The 18,771-nt window shown below is 38.2% G+C and overlaps 3 protein-coding genes across 3 annotated transcripts; 2 read left to right on the top strand and 1 right to left on the bottom strand.

The window, feature by feature from the left end:
* The first annotated feature begins 5,052 nt into the window (after positions 1-5,052).
* On the top strand, positions 5,053-7,304 carry LOC112172710 (transmembrane protein 147). Its single transcript, XM_024310171.2, has 7 exons — positions 5,053-5,234; positions 5,372-5,441; positions 5,542-5,601; positions 5,883-5,997; positions 6,103-6,218; positions 6,490-6,614; positions 6,888-7,304. The coding sequence occupies exons 1-7, from the start codon at positions 5,158-5,160 to the stop codon at positions 7,009-7,011; spliced, it is 687 nt and encodes a 228-aa protein (XP_024165939.1). The 5' UTR covers positions 5,053-5,157; the 3' UTR covers positions 7,012-7,304.
* Positions 7,305-9,722: 2,418 nt separating this feature from the next.
* Positions 9,723-13,462, bottom strand: LOC112174134 (B3 domain-containing protein REM16). The gene is made up of 6 exons (XM_024311853.2): positions 13,130-13,462; positions 12,371-12,770; positions 11,974-12,143; positions 10,858-11,287; positions 10,375-10,538; positions 9,723-10,277 (listed from the first exon to the last, which is right to left on the bottom strand). The coding sequence occupies exons 1-6, from the start codon at positions 13,217-13,219 to the stop codon at positions 9,978-9,980; spliced, it is 1,554 nt and encodes a 517-aa protein (XP_024167621.1). The 5' UTR covers positions 13,220-13,462; the 3' UTR covers positions 9,723-9,977.
* Positions 13,463-15,133: 1,671 nt separating this feature from the next.
* LOC112172744 (ent-kaurene oxidase, chloroplastic) lies at positions 15,134-18,498 on the top strand. Its single transcript, XM_024310214.2, has 8 exons — positions 15,134-15,469; positions 15,604-15,764; positions 16,455-16,616; positions 16,716-16,856; positions 16,968-17,225; positions 17,325-17,486; positions 17,686-17,880; positions 17,966-18,498. Exons 1-8 carry the CDS (start codon positions 15,316-15,318, stop codon positions 18,275-18,277), a joined length of 1,545 nt encoding a protein of 514 aa, XP_024165982.1. The 5' UTR covers positions 15,134-15,315; the 3' UTR covers positions 18,278-18,498.
* The last annotated feature ends 273 nt before the right edge of the window (positions 18,499-18,771 follow it).

Below are 18,771 nucleotides of genomic sequence, written 5' to 3'. Positions count from 1 at the left end.
AACTGACGAAATTTAAAAATCTCATTCAACTTTATTTTTGCAATTTTACAAAGTCGGAAAACTAAGAAAATCATAAAAATAAAAAAAATAAAATCAGATTGATATTTTTGTGATCCGTCAGTTGGAACAACTCATAAAAATTATGTTTTAGCAATAATGACGTTATGGCGCAACAAAACTTCAATAAAAAGGGTGTTAACAAAATTTGTCATATTGTTATGCAACACAAATATAGCCGTTTTAATATTGCTGGGGAGTAAGTGTCATAAACAGTCCCTGAAGTTTTTGTCATTCAACACTTTGATTTTCAACATTTTACAACTATCACATTGGTACATCAAAATTAATCCTCGACATATTGTTACTACCCTTCATTAATAACACTGTGAACTCATATTTTTTTTGTTAAGGGCATTTTCCTTTAACCAGCCCCCCTCTTCCCCTCCCTCCCTCACACACAGATCCATTAATCGAGATAATTAGTCATTTGTCACTGACTAAAAATTAGAAAACAGACAAGCATAAAAATAGTAGTACTAATACATGCAAAACAAAAGTAATTAGGAGGAAGAGGCTCTGATGAGAACCTCTAAAATGAGGATTTCATGAGAACTTTTTAATCAATGGTTATAAAACCCACTTTTTAATTATATTTCGACGACAAATTGGTCGTTACATATTTATGCATGCATGAGTATATCACTTATGAACATTTTCTTCCAAAGTGCTAATCGTTAAGGCACAAAATTAGATCAAATCAATGGATAAACCAAATATGTTAAACCTGAACCTTTCATGTTCATAGATGATAAATCATGATTATGATTGTCTTAACTATTTTTTTGTTTTGTTTGAAAGGGTCTTAACTATTTTCAATCTGGTTGAAAATTTTCATATATGATCTACTCATAAATATCTAAACATCTAACAGTTGATTTTCTAAAATATGATTGAATAGTGGGTCTCACGATAGTTGATTAGAAAGTCCTCATTTTAATAACCCTCATAAGAGCATCACCCATAATTAGGACAACTACTAATTAACTAACATAATGCACACCATCTACATTTTTTATCATCTACTTCCATCTATGCCCCTCCTCATTAATAAATAAATAAAAATAAAAACAAAGAACAATTTACAAAAATAAAATAAGAATTAAGTGCATTCTATATCAAAAAATTAATATATATATATATATATATATATATATATATATACACAGTCCGGCTACGGTGCGAATGGTACTGATTTCCAGTTTTCCCCCACTTTCCGATCACATTTTCACATCTTAACTGTTCAGTTTTTAGGTCCTAATGTATAGATGACCTCGCAAAATTTCAACCAATTTGGTGATCGTTAAGGCATCCAAAACTGCAAATTACAACAATGACACGAACGGTTCCGGTTTGACGGATTCTATTCGTTCGTGTAAATTGCATTTTTGGATGCCTTAACGATCACCAAATTGGCTGAAATTTTGTAGAGATGATTTATACATTAGGACCTAAAAGCTGAACGGTTAAGATCAAAATATGTGATTGGAAAGTGGGTGAAAACCGGAAATCCGTACCGAAATTTCGGTACTGACGTCCGCACCTGAGAAAAATCCTATATATATATATATATATATATATTGAAACGAATTAAAGATATTCTTATAGGGTTACATTTTCTCCTCGTCTGCATGATACAGTCGATCTCGCTTCAAAATCATAAGTGAAGGATGTTAATAGCAGATGAAATAATTGTAATCCACATATAGAATTAGCAGGCAACTAAATTGGTTGAAACATATTGAAAGAGGGCTAGGCCTTGTCAACTTGGTTTGCAAAACAACCACCCTGGTCCCTGGCTCATTCTTTACCGATTTAATATATATTGACCATAATTATATGGATCATGAAGATATTGACATTGAATCTTTTAAAATCTTAGAGGCATCAAGTTTTTCAATTAGAAGAACCATAGAGGTAAAAAAGTTAAGTTATTCAATCTTCTAATTAACTATATACCAACCATGTTGATGTGTGAAAGAAGAATGATGATTAGTAATCACCATATTAATGTATCAAAATTAATTAGCAATTAAGTCCACATTAAATAAAAAACAAAAAGGAGAAAAAATTGTTGGGGAGAGATGAGGGTAGAGATGGCAATCAGGCGGATTAGGGATGGGGATCACAATACTATCCCCATCCCCGGGGTCATTCTCCACCCCCATCCCCGCCCCAATCCCCAATAAAATATAATGGGGATTCCCCGTCCCCATCCCCCCTGGGGACTAAGCCTCCAAACCCGTCCCAAATCCCCAACAAGAATTTAATAAATAAAATATATTTTTTTTCATATTGCATTTTTTTAAAAATCAAAATCTACAACAAATAAAATTAAAACATGATTAAATTCATAATTTAGTGACTCCAAAGTTAAAACATCATTAAAATAAAAGTGTAGCCATTAAAGTAAAGCAGTAAATGTATATATTTATGATTATATTATAAAAAATAAATTTATATATATATATATAAATTAAATATATGTATATATATACTATTGAGGCGGGTTTGAGGATGGGGATCACAATACCATCCTCGTCCCATCCCCAATTTTAGATAACGGGGATTGGGGATCCCCATCCCCATTCCCCATTTGTCCCCGAATTCTCCCCCCATTAGGGGAGGGTATCAAATGGAGCTCTGCCCCGCTGGAGATTTTTGCCATCCCTAGATGAGGGAGAAAAGGAAAGGGTAGGAAAGGAAACATTGGAAAAAAATTTTATGGAGTGTGTAAAGAAATACGTTTTAAGAAATACGTTTTATAAACGTTGCATGCAACGAGGCTTTATAAGTTTAAATACGTGGGAAAGTATTCAAGTTTGCTTCTTTTAAATTATTTTGATTATTTATTTTTGTCTACTCACACTAACGTGTTTTTCACTACTTTCCCCTGGGCCCTTCAGTTTCAAATGCCCAGTTTGCAGGCGAAATTAGTTGAGGTTGGGAGTACACGGGTTGAGGCATAGTTGTCACTGCTTCCGCATTGTAGGATCTATTGATCCTTCACCCTCTTTACTTTTATTTCTATTATACATTTTGTTTTAGAATTGCTCTGATAACCTGTGGGATTAATGTTATTAAGTTGAGATTTGTGTAATGTGAATTGGAAGATGTTGTGATTTGAGGAGCAGGGTGGCTCCAGGAGAATAATGATGGATTGCTTAGAAGTGTAAATGTCTTTCTACAGGTTTTGGGTAGTCCATTTTTAGGGGAAGTTCTGCCAATTTTTTAGTATAATTTCTTCTAAGGTGGGCCCCCGCAGTGCCACTATCAATTTCAGGGTGAAATCCGGGGCGGGTCCTGTCACAATATCTTTGTGGTTTGAATTTTCTGTGTAGTGGGTTGTCTCAAAGACTCACTTTGGTTGAACTTTGACTATGTCAAGCATGAGGATCTTGAGAGAATTGCAACGTTGTTGGATATGAGAAGGTATTTTGATGCAAACGGTGAGAATGTTTTTTCTTCTTCCACTTAAAAGACTAACAAGAATTAGGTCAGATAAACAAAAACCAAAAAATAAAAAGAAAAATAAAAATTACCAAAATACCCTCACATGTTTTGTACATGATGACACTCAATTATGGAACTTGATGGAAGTTAACGGAAATGTGGAAATCGGCAAACTTTGAAAAAGTTAGTGTGTTATTGGGGAAAATTGATACGTTGTTGTGTAAATTAACAATAGAAGAAAATGTTGGGAGGTATTTCAGCCATTAAGCCAAAAACTTTATAGGATTTTTGTTCATTTACACCATTTTTCAAGATTTTTTCCCATTTACCCCATTAAGTTTTTTAAATTCTCTCTTACCCAAAACAATCTAAAGAGGTCTTCCCTAATACTCCATTAAGATTTTTTTTTTTATATATATTTTTAATACCATTTTACCCTCACCCTTTTGTTACTTAGAGAGAGAAATCATAGGAGATTTCGCCGGAGCCCAGTCACCTGTCGCAGGAATCTGGCCAACTTTCGTTTGATTCCAGTCACCGGTCGTTGGATTCCTGTCACCGACCGCCGCTCACCGGACTTTTAGGAAAACCTCACCGAAAAAGTTTATTGCCCCAATAGACGTCTATCAGCCATGTATTGCCTTCCAATAAACATCTATCAGCCATGTATTGCCCTCTAATAGACGTATATTGCCCTCCAATAGGACTTTCAGTTGCTAGAATGGGAACTAATCTCCATAAATTTAGACAAATAAAACTTTGATTAAAGAAAAAAAAAATTATATCAATTCAAAACGTCTATTGCCCCCAATAGACATTCAAATTTTTTTTTTTTCCTTCTGCCGCATTACTTAAAAAAAAAAAAAAATCTGATTTGGCACCCAAAAATTACTCTGGGCACCAAATCGCAAGAAACCTAGAAATCGGAGTTGCACATATCTGGAAATCTCACTCCGGAGCTGAGCTTGACGAGGCCGGTGGTAAAGAATAAGCCGGACTTTGAGTCGCACTGGAGCCACAACGCCTGGACTCTTCAGTGTTGATTCTATAAAGCACGTCTTCGGATATGGCTACAATTCCTTCGCCGGCGGAAACGAACGGAGCTTGCCGGAATTCGATTCAGAGCAGCCTGAGGTCGTTGTAGTGATAAGCCGGAGATCCGAGAGGTCTGGCTTGTTGGCGCGGGGTACGAATGACAGGAGGAAGCTGGCCGGTTGACATCAACTCCGACGAGGAGGGAGTGACGGGGAGAGAGAGAAAGAGCCGGCGTCTGGAGAGAGAGAGAGAGAGAGAGTCGTGCTGGGGGAGAGATATGAGTGACATATATTATGGGCAAAACTGTTATTTTGCTTGAAACGGGACTGAGAATAAAAATTTGTTGCTGGGGTAAATGGGTTAAGTTTGGCCAATTTTGGTGCTTTGGGTCAAGGACCCAACTTTATAATACAAGACAAGAATAAGCCCAGAAAAAGGCCCGGAATGTAGTCGCATTAGAACAAAAGATAGCCCAGGAGTCTTGTTTTTGAGTGGATAAGCCCATAACCCGACTCAACTGTGGTGAAGTCGCCCAATTCTAGCTCAGATCGCAGCAAGTCGGAGACTGAGAGAGAAAGAAGAAGAAGAAGAAGAAGAAGAAGGAGACGGAGAATGACGGTGTTTCACTTCTTCAACTGTGCGATTCTGACGTTTGGTCCTCACGCCGTCTACTACTCTGCCACTCCTCTGTAAGCCCCCTCTCTTTTCTCTTCTTCTATGGATCTGCTTCATAATTCACTTCAACCCCCAATTCCTTTTGTCTTCTTCAAAAACCAAACCCTAGCTCAGTTATTATACGATTCAAATACGTATGTGTACGGTACAGATCGGAGTATGACACACTCGGCACCTCCATTAAAGCAGCTGTGGTTTATCTCGGAACAGCTCTAGTCAAGGTTAGTATTCAGGCTCCGTTAAAGCTCAGTATAATCCTTCAATCTCCAGAATTAGCTGCTAACGGAGTTTCGGTTTTCGGCTTTCTATCTTTGTTTGCAGCTTGTTTGTTTGGCTACTTTTCTCAAGGTATCTGATAATGAAAGCTTTGATCCATATCAGGTATTTCCTTCCTTGGTTTTTATATTTCCATGTGGAAATTTGAACTTCAATATGTAGGTGCAACTTTCAGTGTTTCGGATTTATTACAGGTTCTTGTAGTTTACAGTTATTGGCATTGTTTCTGATACAATATGTAGTGTGACCAGATGCTGTAGTTGATATGATTATATGCAGTAAAATGAGAAGCTCGGTTGTAATTTGGCTAGCTTTGCATTTCTTTTTCGCACAGTGTGGTTTTGAGTAGTAATTCACAGATTGTTAATTGCTCTGATTGTTTTCAGGAATTGTTGAAAGCTTTGATCGGTTTCATAGATGTTGCTGGCCTTTACTTTGCTTTGACCCAGTTGACCCATAGGAACATCTCTCAAAATCATAAATTTCAAGCAGTGGGACTTGGTGAGTAATAAAGTTGTTTCAGTGTCTGGAATAATGTTGAAGCTCTTCTTTCTGCTACCTTTTATAGTGTAGTTTGTATTGATGGTATCTGCTTACTATTGGCAGGGTGGGCTTTTGCTGATTCGGTTCTCCATAGATTGGCACCTCTGTGGGTGGGTGCCAGAGGACTAGAATTTACCTGGGATTACATTCTGCAAGGCCTTGAGGCAAATGCAAATCTGGTATTACCTTTGTTTCAGTTGTTTTCATTTAGTTTCCTTGTGCCAGCATCCTTAGTTATGTAGACTGTTAATGACATAGATTGCTAAATTGTTCATAATGAATTCATGTTGGTTATATCTCAATAACTGATGGCTGACATATATCGCTTTCTTTCTATTTTTTTCCTGTTAAACGTGGCTTGTATAATTCAGTTTTTGACTTTATCGTAGATTTTGGAGTAATATATTTTCTGTTCTGTGCTAATTAGTTTCTGCTTTTCTCTTTATCCAGGTTTTGAGCATATCCCTTGCTGCATTGGGATCTTTGATGTGGCTTCGCAAAAACAAGCCTAAGACGCTGATTCCTATAATATACATCTGTGCTGGGATTGTGGCAACCATGCCATCTATCACAAGGTCTGCTACTTAACTTTCCTAAATTCTATTATCACCATTACCACAGAAAAAATAAATAAACGATTAGCTAGTTAGCCATTGCTATAATGCATTGATACTTGAGCAGTAATCTTTCCCTTCCCCCAAAATTTCTGATCTTAGCTTCTTTCCTTTTACATTCTGATGAATCTGATCAGTAGGGCTGGTCCTGTTTATACTCCACTGCATACAAGAAATACAGGGCACTTTTTTATGTTTTTCCTTTCCTGTCTAACATATCAATTGTTTGTGTAGCTATCTAAGGCGTGGCCTGGGGTGGTACTTCCCGGAGGTGGTAGGATTTCAACTCTTTACCTCTCTGATCATGGCATTCATCAGCTGGCAGCTCTTTGCTGCATGTCAGAGGCCCTCTGCCTGAAGCAACCGAGCACACTGCTCCTAACATTCGACTGTCAGTCAGCAATGGTCTTCAGGATCAGAATAACCACAGTTGTTCATTCATGTGGTTACAATCTCGTGTCATTATTTTAACGTCATTCTGATTCTGATGTAGAGATTATTTTCTTATGTCTAAATTGATCAGCGGATGCTTGGGAACTGAAGAGTAATATTGCAACTGGTGTATCAGTTTTGACTGGTAAAGTTACCAGGATTTTTGAGTGAAGTTGAGATGGTTAGGCTTATCATAAATTTACAACGTCATATTGCAAACCTGACGCGTTATGGTTATACATTTATTCTATTTCTGCAATCCTGTTCTATGTACGTTGAGTAAAGTTACCACAAGAAGAGCTGAAGGTGGTCGGAATGTTGGCGATTCAGCCATTTTTTGGCGGAGAAGAGCGGACGAAATTGAAGACGAGACTGAAGAGTGTGCCCGCTAGTGAACACGAAGCGGATGGGCTGGTTGTGGAATACGTTTTGCCGGAGGGGTCGGATTGGGACCATCCGACGATTGTGTTAGTTTGGGAATTGGAGCCGTAGCAAGATTGGCAGAATAGGTACTAGGAGAGACAAAGCTAAGCATTCGGAAAGATGTGATGTCACAATACAGCTTGGAATTGACTCCAAAATTTTATTCTCAAAAAAAAAAAAAAAAAATCTAAAATCACGAATTCTCACTGAAAACTATGGACTGTGGAACACATTTTTTGATTAAAATTACAAGTTTTTATTTTCTCATCAAAATGTGTACATCCTTGTACTGTGATTTTTAAGCAATTATTGAAAAGACGAATTCAAAAATATTAACTTGATTACCTTCCACAAGTTTTTAAAGTCGGAAAACAACTTAATATTATACAGAAGTCTTCATCTGCAGACTGCAGTGAACTAGATGTAATTCACAAAACAGTCTTTGCCCCTAAATATATGAACTTGCATTACAGATTGATGGACAAACTCAAAACTATAAGTTAAATCTGGTTTGTCTTGCCACATTCACGTTATCACGTAGTAGAGAAGTAAACCGTGTATAAAGCTCTCCTTTTGACTCATTTCTCCAGGATACCTTTTTTTTTTTTTTGAGGGAAATGGAAGACTGATCCATTGATATTAAAATCATACGACCTCACTCGGTCAAGCTTGAGAGGTCCAAAGACCACCTCATATTACAAATCAATGCTCGAATAAAACGACTAAAATCCAAAATGAATCTCCAAAAACACTAAAAGAGAAAATTTTACAAACAGTACCCGAACTAAAGTCGACTCCTAACTTCAGTACCCGATTATGCAAAACTATCACTTTGATACCCTAAGTTTGAAGCTCGACCTAAGAATGGTACACGCCGTCCATCACAGCGTTAAGTTTTTGCTACGTGGCAAACCATGAGGGCCCTCAAAATATGCCACGTGGTTAGCTAATTAACGCCGTGTACCATTCTTGGGTCAGACTTCAAACTTGGGGTACCAAAGTGATAGTTTTGCATAGTCGGGTACTGAAGTTAAGAATGAGCCTTAGTTCGGGTACTGTTTGTAACATTTTCTCAAACTAAAATCCTAAAGGAACTGCAAAAATAAAATGCAGAAATTAAAAACTCCCTATCCCTACACTGCCCTAAAATGGAACCACTGGATTGAACATCTTGACGCCTAAGACCTTCATGGTGTACGTCGCAACACTCAGCACAGCCACAACATTCGAGGAACAGTACAGGGTAAAGAGCAGGATAGGCCACCTCCCAGAAATCCCAAAACCCAGCCCAACCCAAGTGTGGGAGGAAAGGGGAGCTAAACCAACTAGGCCCAGTTCACCAGCCTGCATATGCAGCCCAGATCGGTAGAGGCCCAAAAGCCCACTACCCAAACCCTTCGCCTCCCACCCCCAGATCGATCGGTTCTGACCTTTCAGAAGAGGCGGCCTCCGCCCATCACCACTCTGGCGGCCTTCCACGGCCTTCCCCCATCAAGATAGCTGGAAAGAAAGCTGCTTTAGCTCTAGCTTGGAGGCACTTGCAAACGAAGGAAAATGAGATCCCAATACGAAGCCTGCTTCGCCTCCGGCAAAGCACCGACAAGCGCTTCACACCTCCACCAACCCAAGTCGACGCCGCTTCACGTCGGCTACACACCGCCTCAGATGCGCCTTAAATCCCAAAGCCCTATAGCTCCGATCACAAGTCGAAGCTGATCCACCACCAGACTGCACCGCCTTCGCCATGAAAAAGCGACGCCTGCGACTCCCGAGTAACCCAAAGCAAACGGAGATCTGTAGATCGCCACCGCCCTGCTACCGAAGCCTCAAGGGTTTGGTATGCTCAGCTCTGAGATCTCCGGAGCGACTAGTGTATTGGAAATTTGGAACCACTCCCTCCGTTCCAAGATACCTTTCTTTTAATTTTCTTTTTTGCAGTAAAATTCTCTTTACTACATTTTCTTGCTCTACCACATTTCGAAAGTATGAATTGCCAAAAATTTGTTATTGGGCTTTGAAAATTTTTAACAGAGAAGCCCAGTACAATAATTTTGTTTAAACACTTCACACGCTTTATTCCAAACTTTAAAAATCAAATCACATTGGAAATAAGATGATTGTAGATGATAGGAAAGGATGGAGTTTCATTTACTGGTTTAAGCTTTATTCCAAACTTTCAAAATCAAATCACATTGGAAATAAGATGATTGTAGATGATAGGAAAGGATGGAGTTTCATTTACTGGTTTAAGTTTTATAAACATATTCACATTCATCACAGACAAGGATGATTGCTTGGTAGTCTTGTAGATGAAAAAGTCCGCATAAAGAGAATTTAGTTAGCAGACACATCCACACATGATTAGAGCGGAACAAAACGCAAATAAAAAAGCTCACCATAAAACATGACTTCATGGATAGTTGAGCTCGAATCATGTGTGTCACATTGTACAATTTCTGGTAGATTACACTAGCTATACTCTGCATTAGTCGTTGCTTCTCCGCCTTGATGATCAAACCCATTTTTATCAGCGCCAGAAATGTGCACTCGCATCTCTCGCTTACCAACAAGTTCAAAAATGCAGATATCTCCAATGTTGATGTCATTTCCACGTACAAATGCCATCCACCCACCACAGAAAGTATGCACCACTCGCCCCTTCGAGTCTGGAACAGAGTTCACAGTCCAACATTCCCCTTTTGAATTTCGAAGCACGATCTCTGTTTTATAGTTGGGTAGATGTTCTGTGGAAAACTGGTATGGGATTTTCTGCAGAATGAACCAGTCTATAAATACAAACCAGTGGCAAAGAAACCATTCAGAACAAACATAGGAGCATCTGCGTATATAGATTTACAAAGCTCACCAATGTATATGAACCACTGATATTGAACTTCTTCATGATCTTCACAAAATTTGGGAAGCAAGAAGTGAAAGATCGAGCTGCTTTTTCTTCATCAAGTGTTAACCTCATTCTTAACTCAGCTTTTGACCCTAGTTCATCATCAACACTTTTTTTCCTGCGAGTAGCTGTCTCCCGTTTATGGTTCAAAAAAAAACAAAAAGTTAGAAACAAGCAGTGCCAGAACCTGGCACGTTGCCATCCTTCCCCACCTTCATCAGTTGAGCCAATTGCACATCAAATCAATCTTATCTGAGTTTACATTTTTATAACTTCTATGAAATTTAAGAGTTCCAAGGCATAGTGAAAAGCTAAAAACAAGAGCCTAACTTTATAAATAAAAGCAGCATGCAACTCTAGGTGAACTTAAGACTCATTTCAACCAAAGATGGCTCCATATTCTAACATGTAAGAACTTGTTTAAGAGAATTTAGTTGGAAACCTTACCCAACTTTTTACTGGCTGCTTTTGACTGAGATGCGCCTTTGGCAATAGATTTTGATGTGCTTCCGTGTTTCCTTGTTTCAGACATCTCTATCTTCCTTAGGCTCTTTGTATGGACTTTAGGAGAGTTCCCCTTCACTTTCTTTGACAAACCTTTCAAAGCTAGCCCGGCACATAACCTACTAGATGTTTCTCCAGTTTGAATATGGACGCGAAATTCACACTCCCGCACAAGTTCAAAAATGCAGATATCTCCTAGCTTTATGTCATTATAACGGACAAAAGCCATCCATCCTCCACAAAGAGTATGACTTGTATGCACTCTTGTGGTCGGCACAGAATTGACGGTCCAACTTTCTCCTTTCAAGTTTAGAAGGACAATCTTTACTTTACAGTTTGGTAGATGTGCCACTGAAAATTTATATGGAATATTCTGCAAAGCATAAAGCAATCAGTCAAACAGAATTCACCACCCGTGACCACATTTGCAAGCAAGTAAACAGGTTATATACTAGTATATAGCTCTATGTGTATGCTTAGTACTTTAACTTACTATATACTCTGGAAGAGAATAAAAAGTTTTGTGAGCGTACTAAGTTCATTTCAAGAAAATGAGTAGAAAACCATCAAATTTTGAATTAGTATCCCACAAACACCATACGGACTTCCTTGTAAACAGAAAAGTTCCAATACTATAAATACTATCCAGAACCCAAATCTGACAATGACATGAGTCCTAGTCAATCTGTAGGGCTTTATGGTTCATAATAAAGAGGAAATCTTTTAAGTAACTCCCATGGAGAAGCAGCACCGTTGAAGTTGATAGCAGCAATTACTCTGACAAAAAGCAAGAGGACACATGGTTTGGGGAGTTTGCTGCCTAATTGGTAGGGGAGTAACCCGGTAGTGCATGGAGTAAAAGGAAAGAAAAAAAAGAACAAAAAACTAAACTTTGATACAGTTTTCTTCAACCTAAATCACAATCGGATGACACCACATAAAAAAACCAGAAGAAAAAATAAAAATGGTTTGATGAAAAATGCAGACCTTACATGAGTAAACTATGGATTTGAAGAAAATAGAAAAGATAAATGAACAAAACTAGATGGAGCAACCCACCAAAGTATATGAACCACTGATGTTGAAACTTTTCATGATTCTCAGAAAATAAGGATTAGAGGAGCTAAATGATTGAGCTACTTCATGTGCCGAAGATATCTGCATACAAACTCTATCATTCAAATTATTCTGGATGGCTTGCTTTGCTTTGTATATGACAACATCCAAACCTGCACGCAAAAATTGGAATATTACCACTTGCATCTGTTTATATCATGAATAGTATAACTAAAAGAAAACTTGGGCTCAATCCACACTTTCACTCTAAGATAACTAAAACTAACTGCAGTACCCAATTTTACAAACAGATAAAGGGAAAGAGAAAGGTAGGCTTTGCAGAATTCTCAAATGGCTAAAATTCGCCATTCTGCGGAAAATACTCGGTTGTTTTTCTTACCAGGATTTTCATATGTCTTTGATTGCTGGGAAGAAGTCGATTCTTCAAATAGCAGCCTGTCAAGCCCACATCCTTCCTCCCTGGCCCTCTTCTGTCCAATAAGTTTTTCAAAGTAGCTAGAACTTTGGCCACATTGGGAATGAAATGCGGCTTCTTTCTCACAGGCAGTTTGATCAAAAATTTGCACAGTGAAACGCAACTCACCATCATATCTGAAAATCAAGAAGTCACCACATTCTAGGGAATGGTCTCTTACAAATGCCGGCCACCCATAATGGAAGAACAAATCACCATTTTGTTCAATCAAGTGAACATTCCATGCATTCCCGCTAGGACCAGACAACACAACTATTCCAGATGTTCTCCCTTCCATGTGAATCATAAACCTCTCTGGTATTTTCTGCAACATCACATTGCATTTGTGTCACCTTCCATAATGAAACAGAAACGTAGCTTAACCCGACTGTATCAGACTCTAAACCTAGAGAGACTAATACTTTTTCCACACATCTAATACCCAACATGGAATTAGTGCAGAAATTTCAATCTTTAAGCTTTATGTTTGAAATTCTTCATCTTACAAAAATCTAAGAGTAATAGAGAATGCATAGCTTTTGTGCAATATACTAAGATCAACATGCAATTTCAATACATTTAACAGTTCCACCTTGAATTCAAACCCTCTATGCAAATCAATTAGGAAATTTTATGCTGAAACCCTAACCGAAGAAGCAAGTAAAGAAAGAGAAAATGAAGTACCAGTCGCTCTGAGCTCAAATCAGCAGAAAAGAAGGCAAAGAAGTGAGGCCTTCTCGCAGTAGGCATCACCTTTAAAGCTCCTTCCGCCATTGAAATTTTCCAACTTCGAACAGAATCGCACTAAAACCCTAAACCAAATCAACGTTTGCCCTAGTAAGAAATTCAATTACATAACATGAGAGCATTCACAAGTAATTTCTGGAACAAGAAAAAGTAGAGGTTGATTGATCAGATAAAAACCATAGGTGTGTTTATTTATTTATTTATTTATTTCTGGGGAAGAAAATGTGAGAGCGAGAGAGAGAGAGAGAAATTCATGCCAGGCAGTTCCTCTCACTTACTTCCACAGTTGATTTGGAGCGAGTTTTGTTACACGTGCGAACCCTCGCTAGAAGATGAAACGTGCTTTTCACGCTCCCTTACTGCGCGTGACTGTGTGAGCAGAAGACAGACTATAGCACGTGCTGTGGCAGGACAGAGGATATCCAGTGCTTTAAGTTCCATGTGTTAAGTTGCAGTCGTGGATTCTACACGAATCGGAATACGCCACCTGAGCTGATGATTTCAGGGATGGGAGCGGTTTTTTCAGCGACTCACCGACACATTTGGGTTGGGTTTAGCCCAAAGAATGTACTTGATTCGGCTATTGAAGGACAAGCCCAATACAGCTCAGTTTGCAGCCTGAATGGGCTTCTGATCTCAAAAAACACTAAACAGTGTCCTTTTCTCTCAATGGATCAGGTCGGACTCAAGATATTCAGCGTGTTAGATATAAATTCAACTCGTTAACTAAATGAATAACTCACGATCACCCATCTAACTTGGTTAACACCTTATATCGCGCTAAATTCAATAACCAATTCCACAGGTAGGGTATATTCCATCTTGGGAGGTTGACATGCAAATAACATGCGGGTTTGACCCGTTTTATTTCATATGTAGTTTAGTCGTGTTTTCATATTGCGGTCATATTTGATAATTTCAAATCAGTCTTGTAGTTTCAAGTACACCATGCATGTTTTGAGTTGTGTCCCCAAATTAAAAAATGATTGTTGGCCTCAAGTGAGGCCTAAGGTGTCACTTACACAAATCATTTATTGGTAAATCATGTCATGTAGTTCTTAAGAAAATGATAGGATGATCATTCCAAATCTAATAGTTTTAAATTATTTTACTTTTTTTTCTTTTCTTCTTTTAATGATTTGATAAAATAATGACAAAATTAATTAATGATTGATACTAGGTTACTAACCCGGAATATTTTCTTTATGTCATTTAATTCAATTTTTTAAAAGAAAAATTATTGAAAAAAAAATTAATTTAATGAAGAACAATATTGGTCAAAATATAATAATGTAAAGTTGATATTACAAGATTATAATATGACAAGATATATTATTTGAAATTAAAAATAAAAATTGAATTTACTTATATAACATCAAATTAAAACCACAAATCTTAAGTCTCACCTGAGGCCTGTATTATTATACCCTCCACACAAAGTTACATCACAATTGACATTAACAACCCTAATAGAGATCAACAACCTATTTTCAGTAACACGTCCAAGTTTCAAATTTCGATGGTTTTTGTCTTAAAATGAAAATTAGACAAAAACGGAAACTACAAGGAGTACGGTTGGTTTCAGGAGCGGCAAGGGCCGGGCCAAGGCCCAACCGCCTACCGGCCCCCAAATAATAAGACAGACTCCAGAGTCCAGACACTCCTCAATTGTACCCTGTACTCTCAACACGCCGATCTTATTTCCTGTTTATTTCCTGTAAAGCCTAAGTAGCCCAAAGACAGTGAAATCTGAACCATTTCGTGGGATATCTTTACTGACTGTGACCGCCCATTTTTGGAAAATTAGCGAAACGCCAAAATGGGAATCCCTGTAATTAACGTGAAAGCACTCACCCACGTCAATTTAAAAGATTCAGGAGTGCCAATGATGTCCTCGCTTGGCATATTCTCTACCTCATCTACCAAAGAGAAACGACGAATGTGGACCTCGGTTCTTAATATAATACCTTAATTATCAGCAAATTCGGATTCATAGTATCCTCCATCTGTCCCTGTTGTCGGTGTCAGCAGGTAGTGTTTGTATTGGGACTCCACGGTGTTAAAGAGAGCAAAGCATATCCCGGCCTTTCCTTCTACTTAAGTTTCAACTTCCGGCAAAATCAATGGCCACACTCCAGCAAATCCTTCTGCAACTCCAAGCAAGTCCCCTTACCATCCCTATTGCTCTTGCTGCTCTGTCTTGGCTCCTCCTGTATTACATCAGAGTTTCATACTTCACTAAAATGAGCGCTATTCCCAAGCTCCCCCCTGTGCCAGGTCTGCCTTGATCGATTTGCATGTCTTGTTTTTGTTTTGGATCATAATATATATTATTCCCAACTCTCTACTGTAGTCATTGGTTTTTGGGATTCATGAAATGATCAATGATGGGTGATTTGGGAATTGTGCAGTGGTTCCTGGGCTGCCGGTGATTGGGAATTTGCTGCAACTCAAGGAGAAGAAACCGTACAAGACTTTCACAAGGTGGGCTGAGGAGTATGGGCCAATCTATTCGATCAGGACTGGTGCTTCCACCATGGTCGTTCTCAATACCTCCCAAGTTGCCAAAGAGGTGACCTTTCTTTTTTCTCTTTTTTTCTTTCTGCTGATCTAAAACAAAATAGAGCGGGATTTGACCCCACGTTGAAACTTTTGAACGAGGTCAATTCCGGTTGAAAGTTGGTTGAGTTGTTCACCTATATTGGACTATAAAACCAACATATTTGACTTGCGAACCAAAAATTAAACTCTCCGGAATAGATTAACAAGCTTCTGCGTGAAAGTAGAAATCTCTAGACAGTGAATCAGTTCTCAATGGAAATTAAGAGTCAATCAGTGAAGTTGTGAACGATCTAAGATTTAAAATTAGGAGTAACTGGAAAATACATGGGATCTCTAAGGGGTCAATTCACTCAATTGGTCAGAAGAAATCACCTGGTATTATGAATTAGGATATTAAAAATCCTCTTTTGTTTTGTTTAAGCAGTGAAAGATCTATTGGATTGAGTTTTCTACTGCTACCAACTTATGGGTTTAATCCTTTAATTTCCATTGACATCATTATAGAATTGATCAGCAATAGCAGTGTCCTGGATGCCTAGTCGAAGTCTCTGAAGAATGAAACTTCTCGGCTGAACATACAGTATGTTCATGCTTAATAAGTATAGAAATGGGGCTGGCTTTATCCTATAAATGAATGTTTCTGACACGAATGAAATCAGGTTGTATATCTCATATCTTTCTACTGTAATGTTTGGTTCAGGCCATGGTGACCAGATATTCATCCATCTCAACCAGAAAGCTATCAAACGCACTAAAGATTCTTACTGCTGATAAATGTATGGTTGCAATAAGTGACTACAACGATTTTCACAAGATGATAAAGCGATACATACTCTCAAATGTTCTTGGAGCCAATGCTCAGGTTGATTTTTTAAAGTTTTTATTCTCATTTGATTTCTGTGCATCCTAATTTTGTTGCCATACTCTAGTACATGTTATTATAACTACATTTATTCTTCAGAAGAAACACCGGAGCAACAGAGATACCTTGAGAGCAAATGTCTCAAGCCAATTACATTCTCATGTTAAGAATTCTCCTCAAGAAGCTGTGAATTTCAGAAGAATCTTTGAGTCAGAACTCTTTGGAATTGCAGTGAAGCAGGTGAGTTTTGTTCAAAAACTATATTTTCTGCAATTTATGTTCCTTGGACTTAGACATTATAATTAATTAGAAAATCAGGAATACAGTTTAAATAAAATGTGGGATATGCAGGCCTTTGGAAAGGACATAGAAAAGCCCATTTATGTGGAGGAACTTGGTACTACAGTTTCAAGAGATGAGATCTTTAAGGTTCTAGTGCTTGACATAATGGAGGGTGCAATTGAGGTTGATTGGAGAGATTTCTTCCCTTACCTGAGTTGGATTCCTAATAAGACCATGGAAACAAAAATTCAGCGACTATATTCCCGCAGGAAAGCAGTGATGACTACCCTGATCAATGAGCAGAAGAAGCGAATTGCCTCAGGAGAGGTGTTGATCCTTTTTTCCTTTTTCTTTCAATTAATGCGTACTCATTAGTTTTGAAGCTTCGTATTAGTTGTTTCTCTAACCTGAGTGAGTATGAAACAGGAACTCAATTGTTATATCGACTTCTTGCTTTCTGAAGGGAAAACACTGACAATGGACCAAATATCCATGTTACTTTGGGAGACAGTTGTTGAAACAGCAGATACTACAATGGTCACAACAGAATGGGCTATGTATGAAATTTCTAAAGATCCAACGCGACAGGTTCATTTCAATTCACTCATTTACTGGTTTGTAAATTCGCATATGATAACAATTTGTTGAATTTGTGACTGATATGATTGTCTGCCTCTATGTTCATTTCAATTCACTCATTTACTCGTTTGTAAATTCTCATATGATAACAATTTGTTGAATACGTGACTGATATGGTTGTCTGCCTCTATGTGTCTGAATCTATCAGGATCGGCTCTATCAGGAAATCCAAAAGGTTTGTGGATCGGAGACGGTTACAGAGGAACACTTGTCCCAACTGCCGTACCTGAATGCAGTTTTCCATGAAACTCTCAGGAAGCACAGTCCAGCTGCGTTGGTTCCTTTAAGATATGCACACGAAGATACCCAACTAGGAGGTTACTACATTCCAGCTGGAACTGAGGTTTGTAGCTGTTTCCTTCTTGCTTTTCGTTGTCTTTGAAGTTATATTGTTATCGGTCCTTTTAGTAAAATTGTGTGCTGTGCAGATTGCTATAAACATATATGGGTGTAACATGGACAAGCATCAATGGGAAAGTCCCGAGGAATGGAAGCCAGAGAGATTTTTGGACCCGAAATATGATCCGATGGATTTGTACAAGACCATGGCTTTTGGGGCTGGAAAAAGGGTATGTGCTGGTTCCCTTCAGGCAATGTTAATAGCGTGCCCGACGATTGGTAGGCTGGTGCAGGAGTTTGAGTGGAAGCTGAGAGCTGGAGAAGAAGAAAATGAAGATACTGTTGGGTTCACCACTCACAAACGCTATCCAATGCAGGCAATCCTGAAGCCAAGAAGTTAGTTATTAGTGTAGAAAATTAAGCCACAGACATGGATTCTGTAATCCTCATCCCCCATAAATTGTCTGTGGCAGAAGCTTTGGCCAAGTTAGTGGACTCTATGTTTTAAGTTGGTTATGGGTTTCACAGCCTATCTGGACAAACTTAATCGTTATGCCATGTATCTAAAAACTAAAGTAATATTATCACAGAATAGACATCTCTAGTTTCAGAGACTAGCGTCCATAGTTGCGTCTAATCTGGGGGTGGCCTGATATTTATGTGGATTGATTCAATTGCCCTTTCTTCTTCGATATTTATGTGGATTGATTCACTTGCCCTTTCTTCTTCGATATTTATGTGGATGCATAGTGATATCAATGTCATTCTCGAACATGGTTGGGAAGAAAATCGACGTTTAGAATGCCAGCGAAGAATGTCTGCATTCAGTGTGAGTTATTATTATCAAAGAAATACTAGTCGCTATAAACTTAACATCCAAAAGAAGCAAGTAGAT

This window comes from Rosa chinensis, chromosome 6, assembly GCF_002994745.2.
Source record: "Rosa chinensis cultivar Old Blush chromosome 6, RchiOBHm-V2, whole genome shotgun sequence".
Lineage (NCBI taxonomy): Eukaryota > Viridiplantae > Streptophyta > Magnoliopsida > Rosales > Rosaceae > Rosa > Rosa chinensis.
This window is presented reverse-complemented; position numbering and strand designations above follow the sequence as displayed.

Bases quoted from the DNA above. Each gene is read 5' to 3' on its own strand.
- LOC112172710 (XM_024310171.2), top strand. From the start codon at position 5,158: ATGACGGTGTTTCACTTCTTCAACTGTGCGATTCTGACGTTTGGTCCT. The intron at 5,235-5,371 runs GTAAGCCCCCTC...TGTACGGTACAG, and splicing joins TACTACTCTGCCACTCCTCT to ATCGGAGTATGACACACTCG. The intron at 5,998-6,102 runs GTGAGTAATAAA...TACTATTGGCAG, and splicing joins ATTTCAAGCAGTGGGACTTG to GGTGGGCTTTTGCTGATTCG.
- LOC112174134 (XM_024311853.2), bottom strand. From the start codon at position 13,219: ATGGCGGAAGGAGCTTTAAAGGTGATGCCTACTGCGAGAAGGCCTCAC. The intron at 11,288-11,973 runs GTGGGTTGCTCC...TATGCTTTGCAG, and splicing joins TCAGTGGTTCATATACTTTG to AATATTCCATATAAATTTTC. The intron at 10,278-10,374 runs GTGAGCTTTGTA...TTCATTCTGCAG, and splicing joins TCAGTGGTTCATATACATTG to AAAATCCCATACCAGTTTTC.
- LOC112172744 (XM_024310214.2), top strand. From the start codon at position 15,316: ATGGCCACACTCCAGCAAATCCTTCTGCAACTCCAAGCAAGTCCCCTT. The intron at 16,857-16,967 runs GTGAGTTTTGTT...TGGGATATGCAG, and splicing joins TTGGAATTGCAGTGAAGCAG to GCCTTTGGAAAGGACATAGA. The intron at 17,226-17,324 runs GTGTTGATCCTT...AGTATGAAACAG, and splicing joins AGCGAATTGCCTCAGGAGAG to GAACTCAATTGTTATATCGA.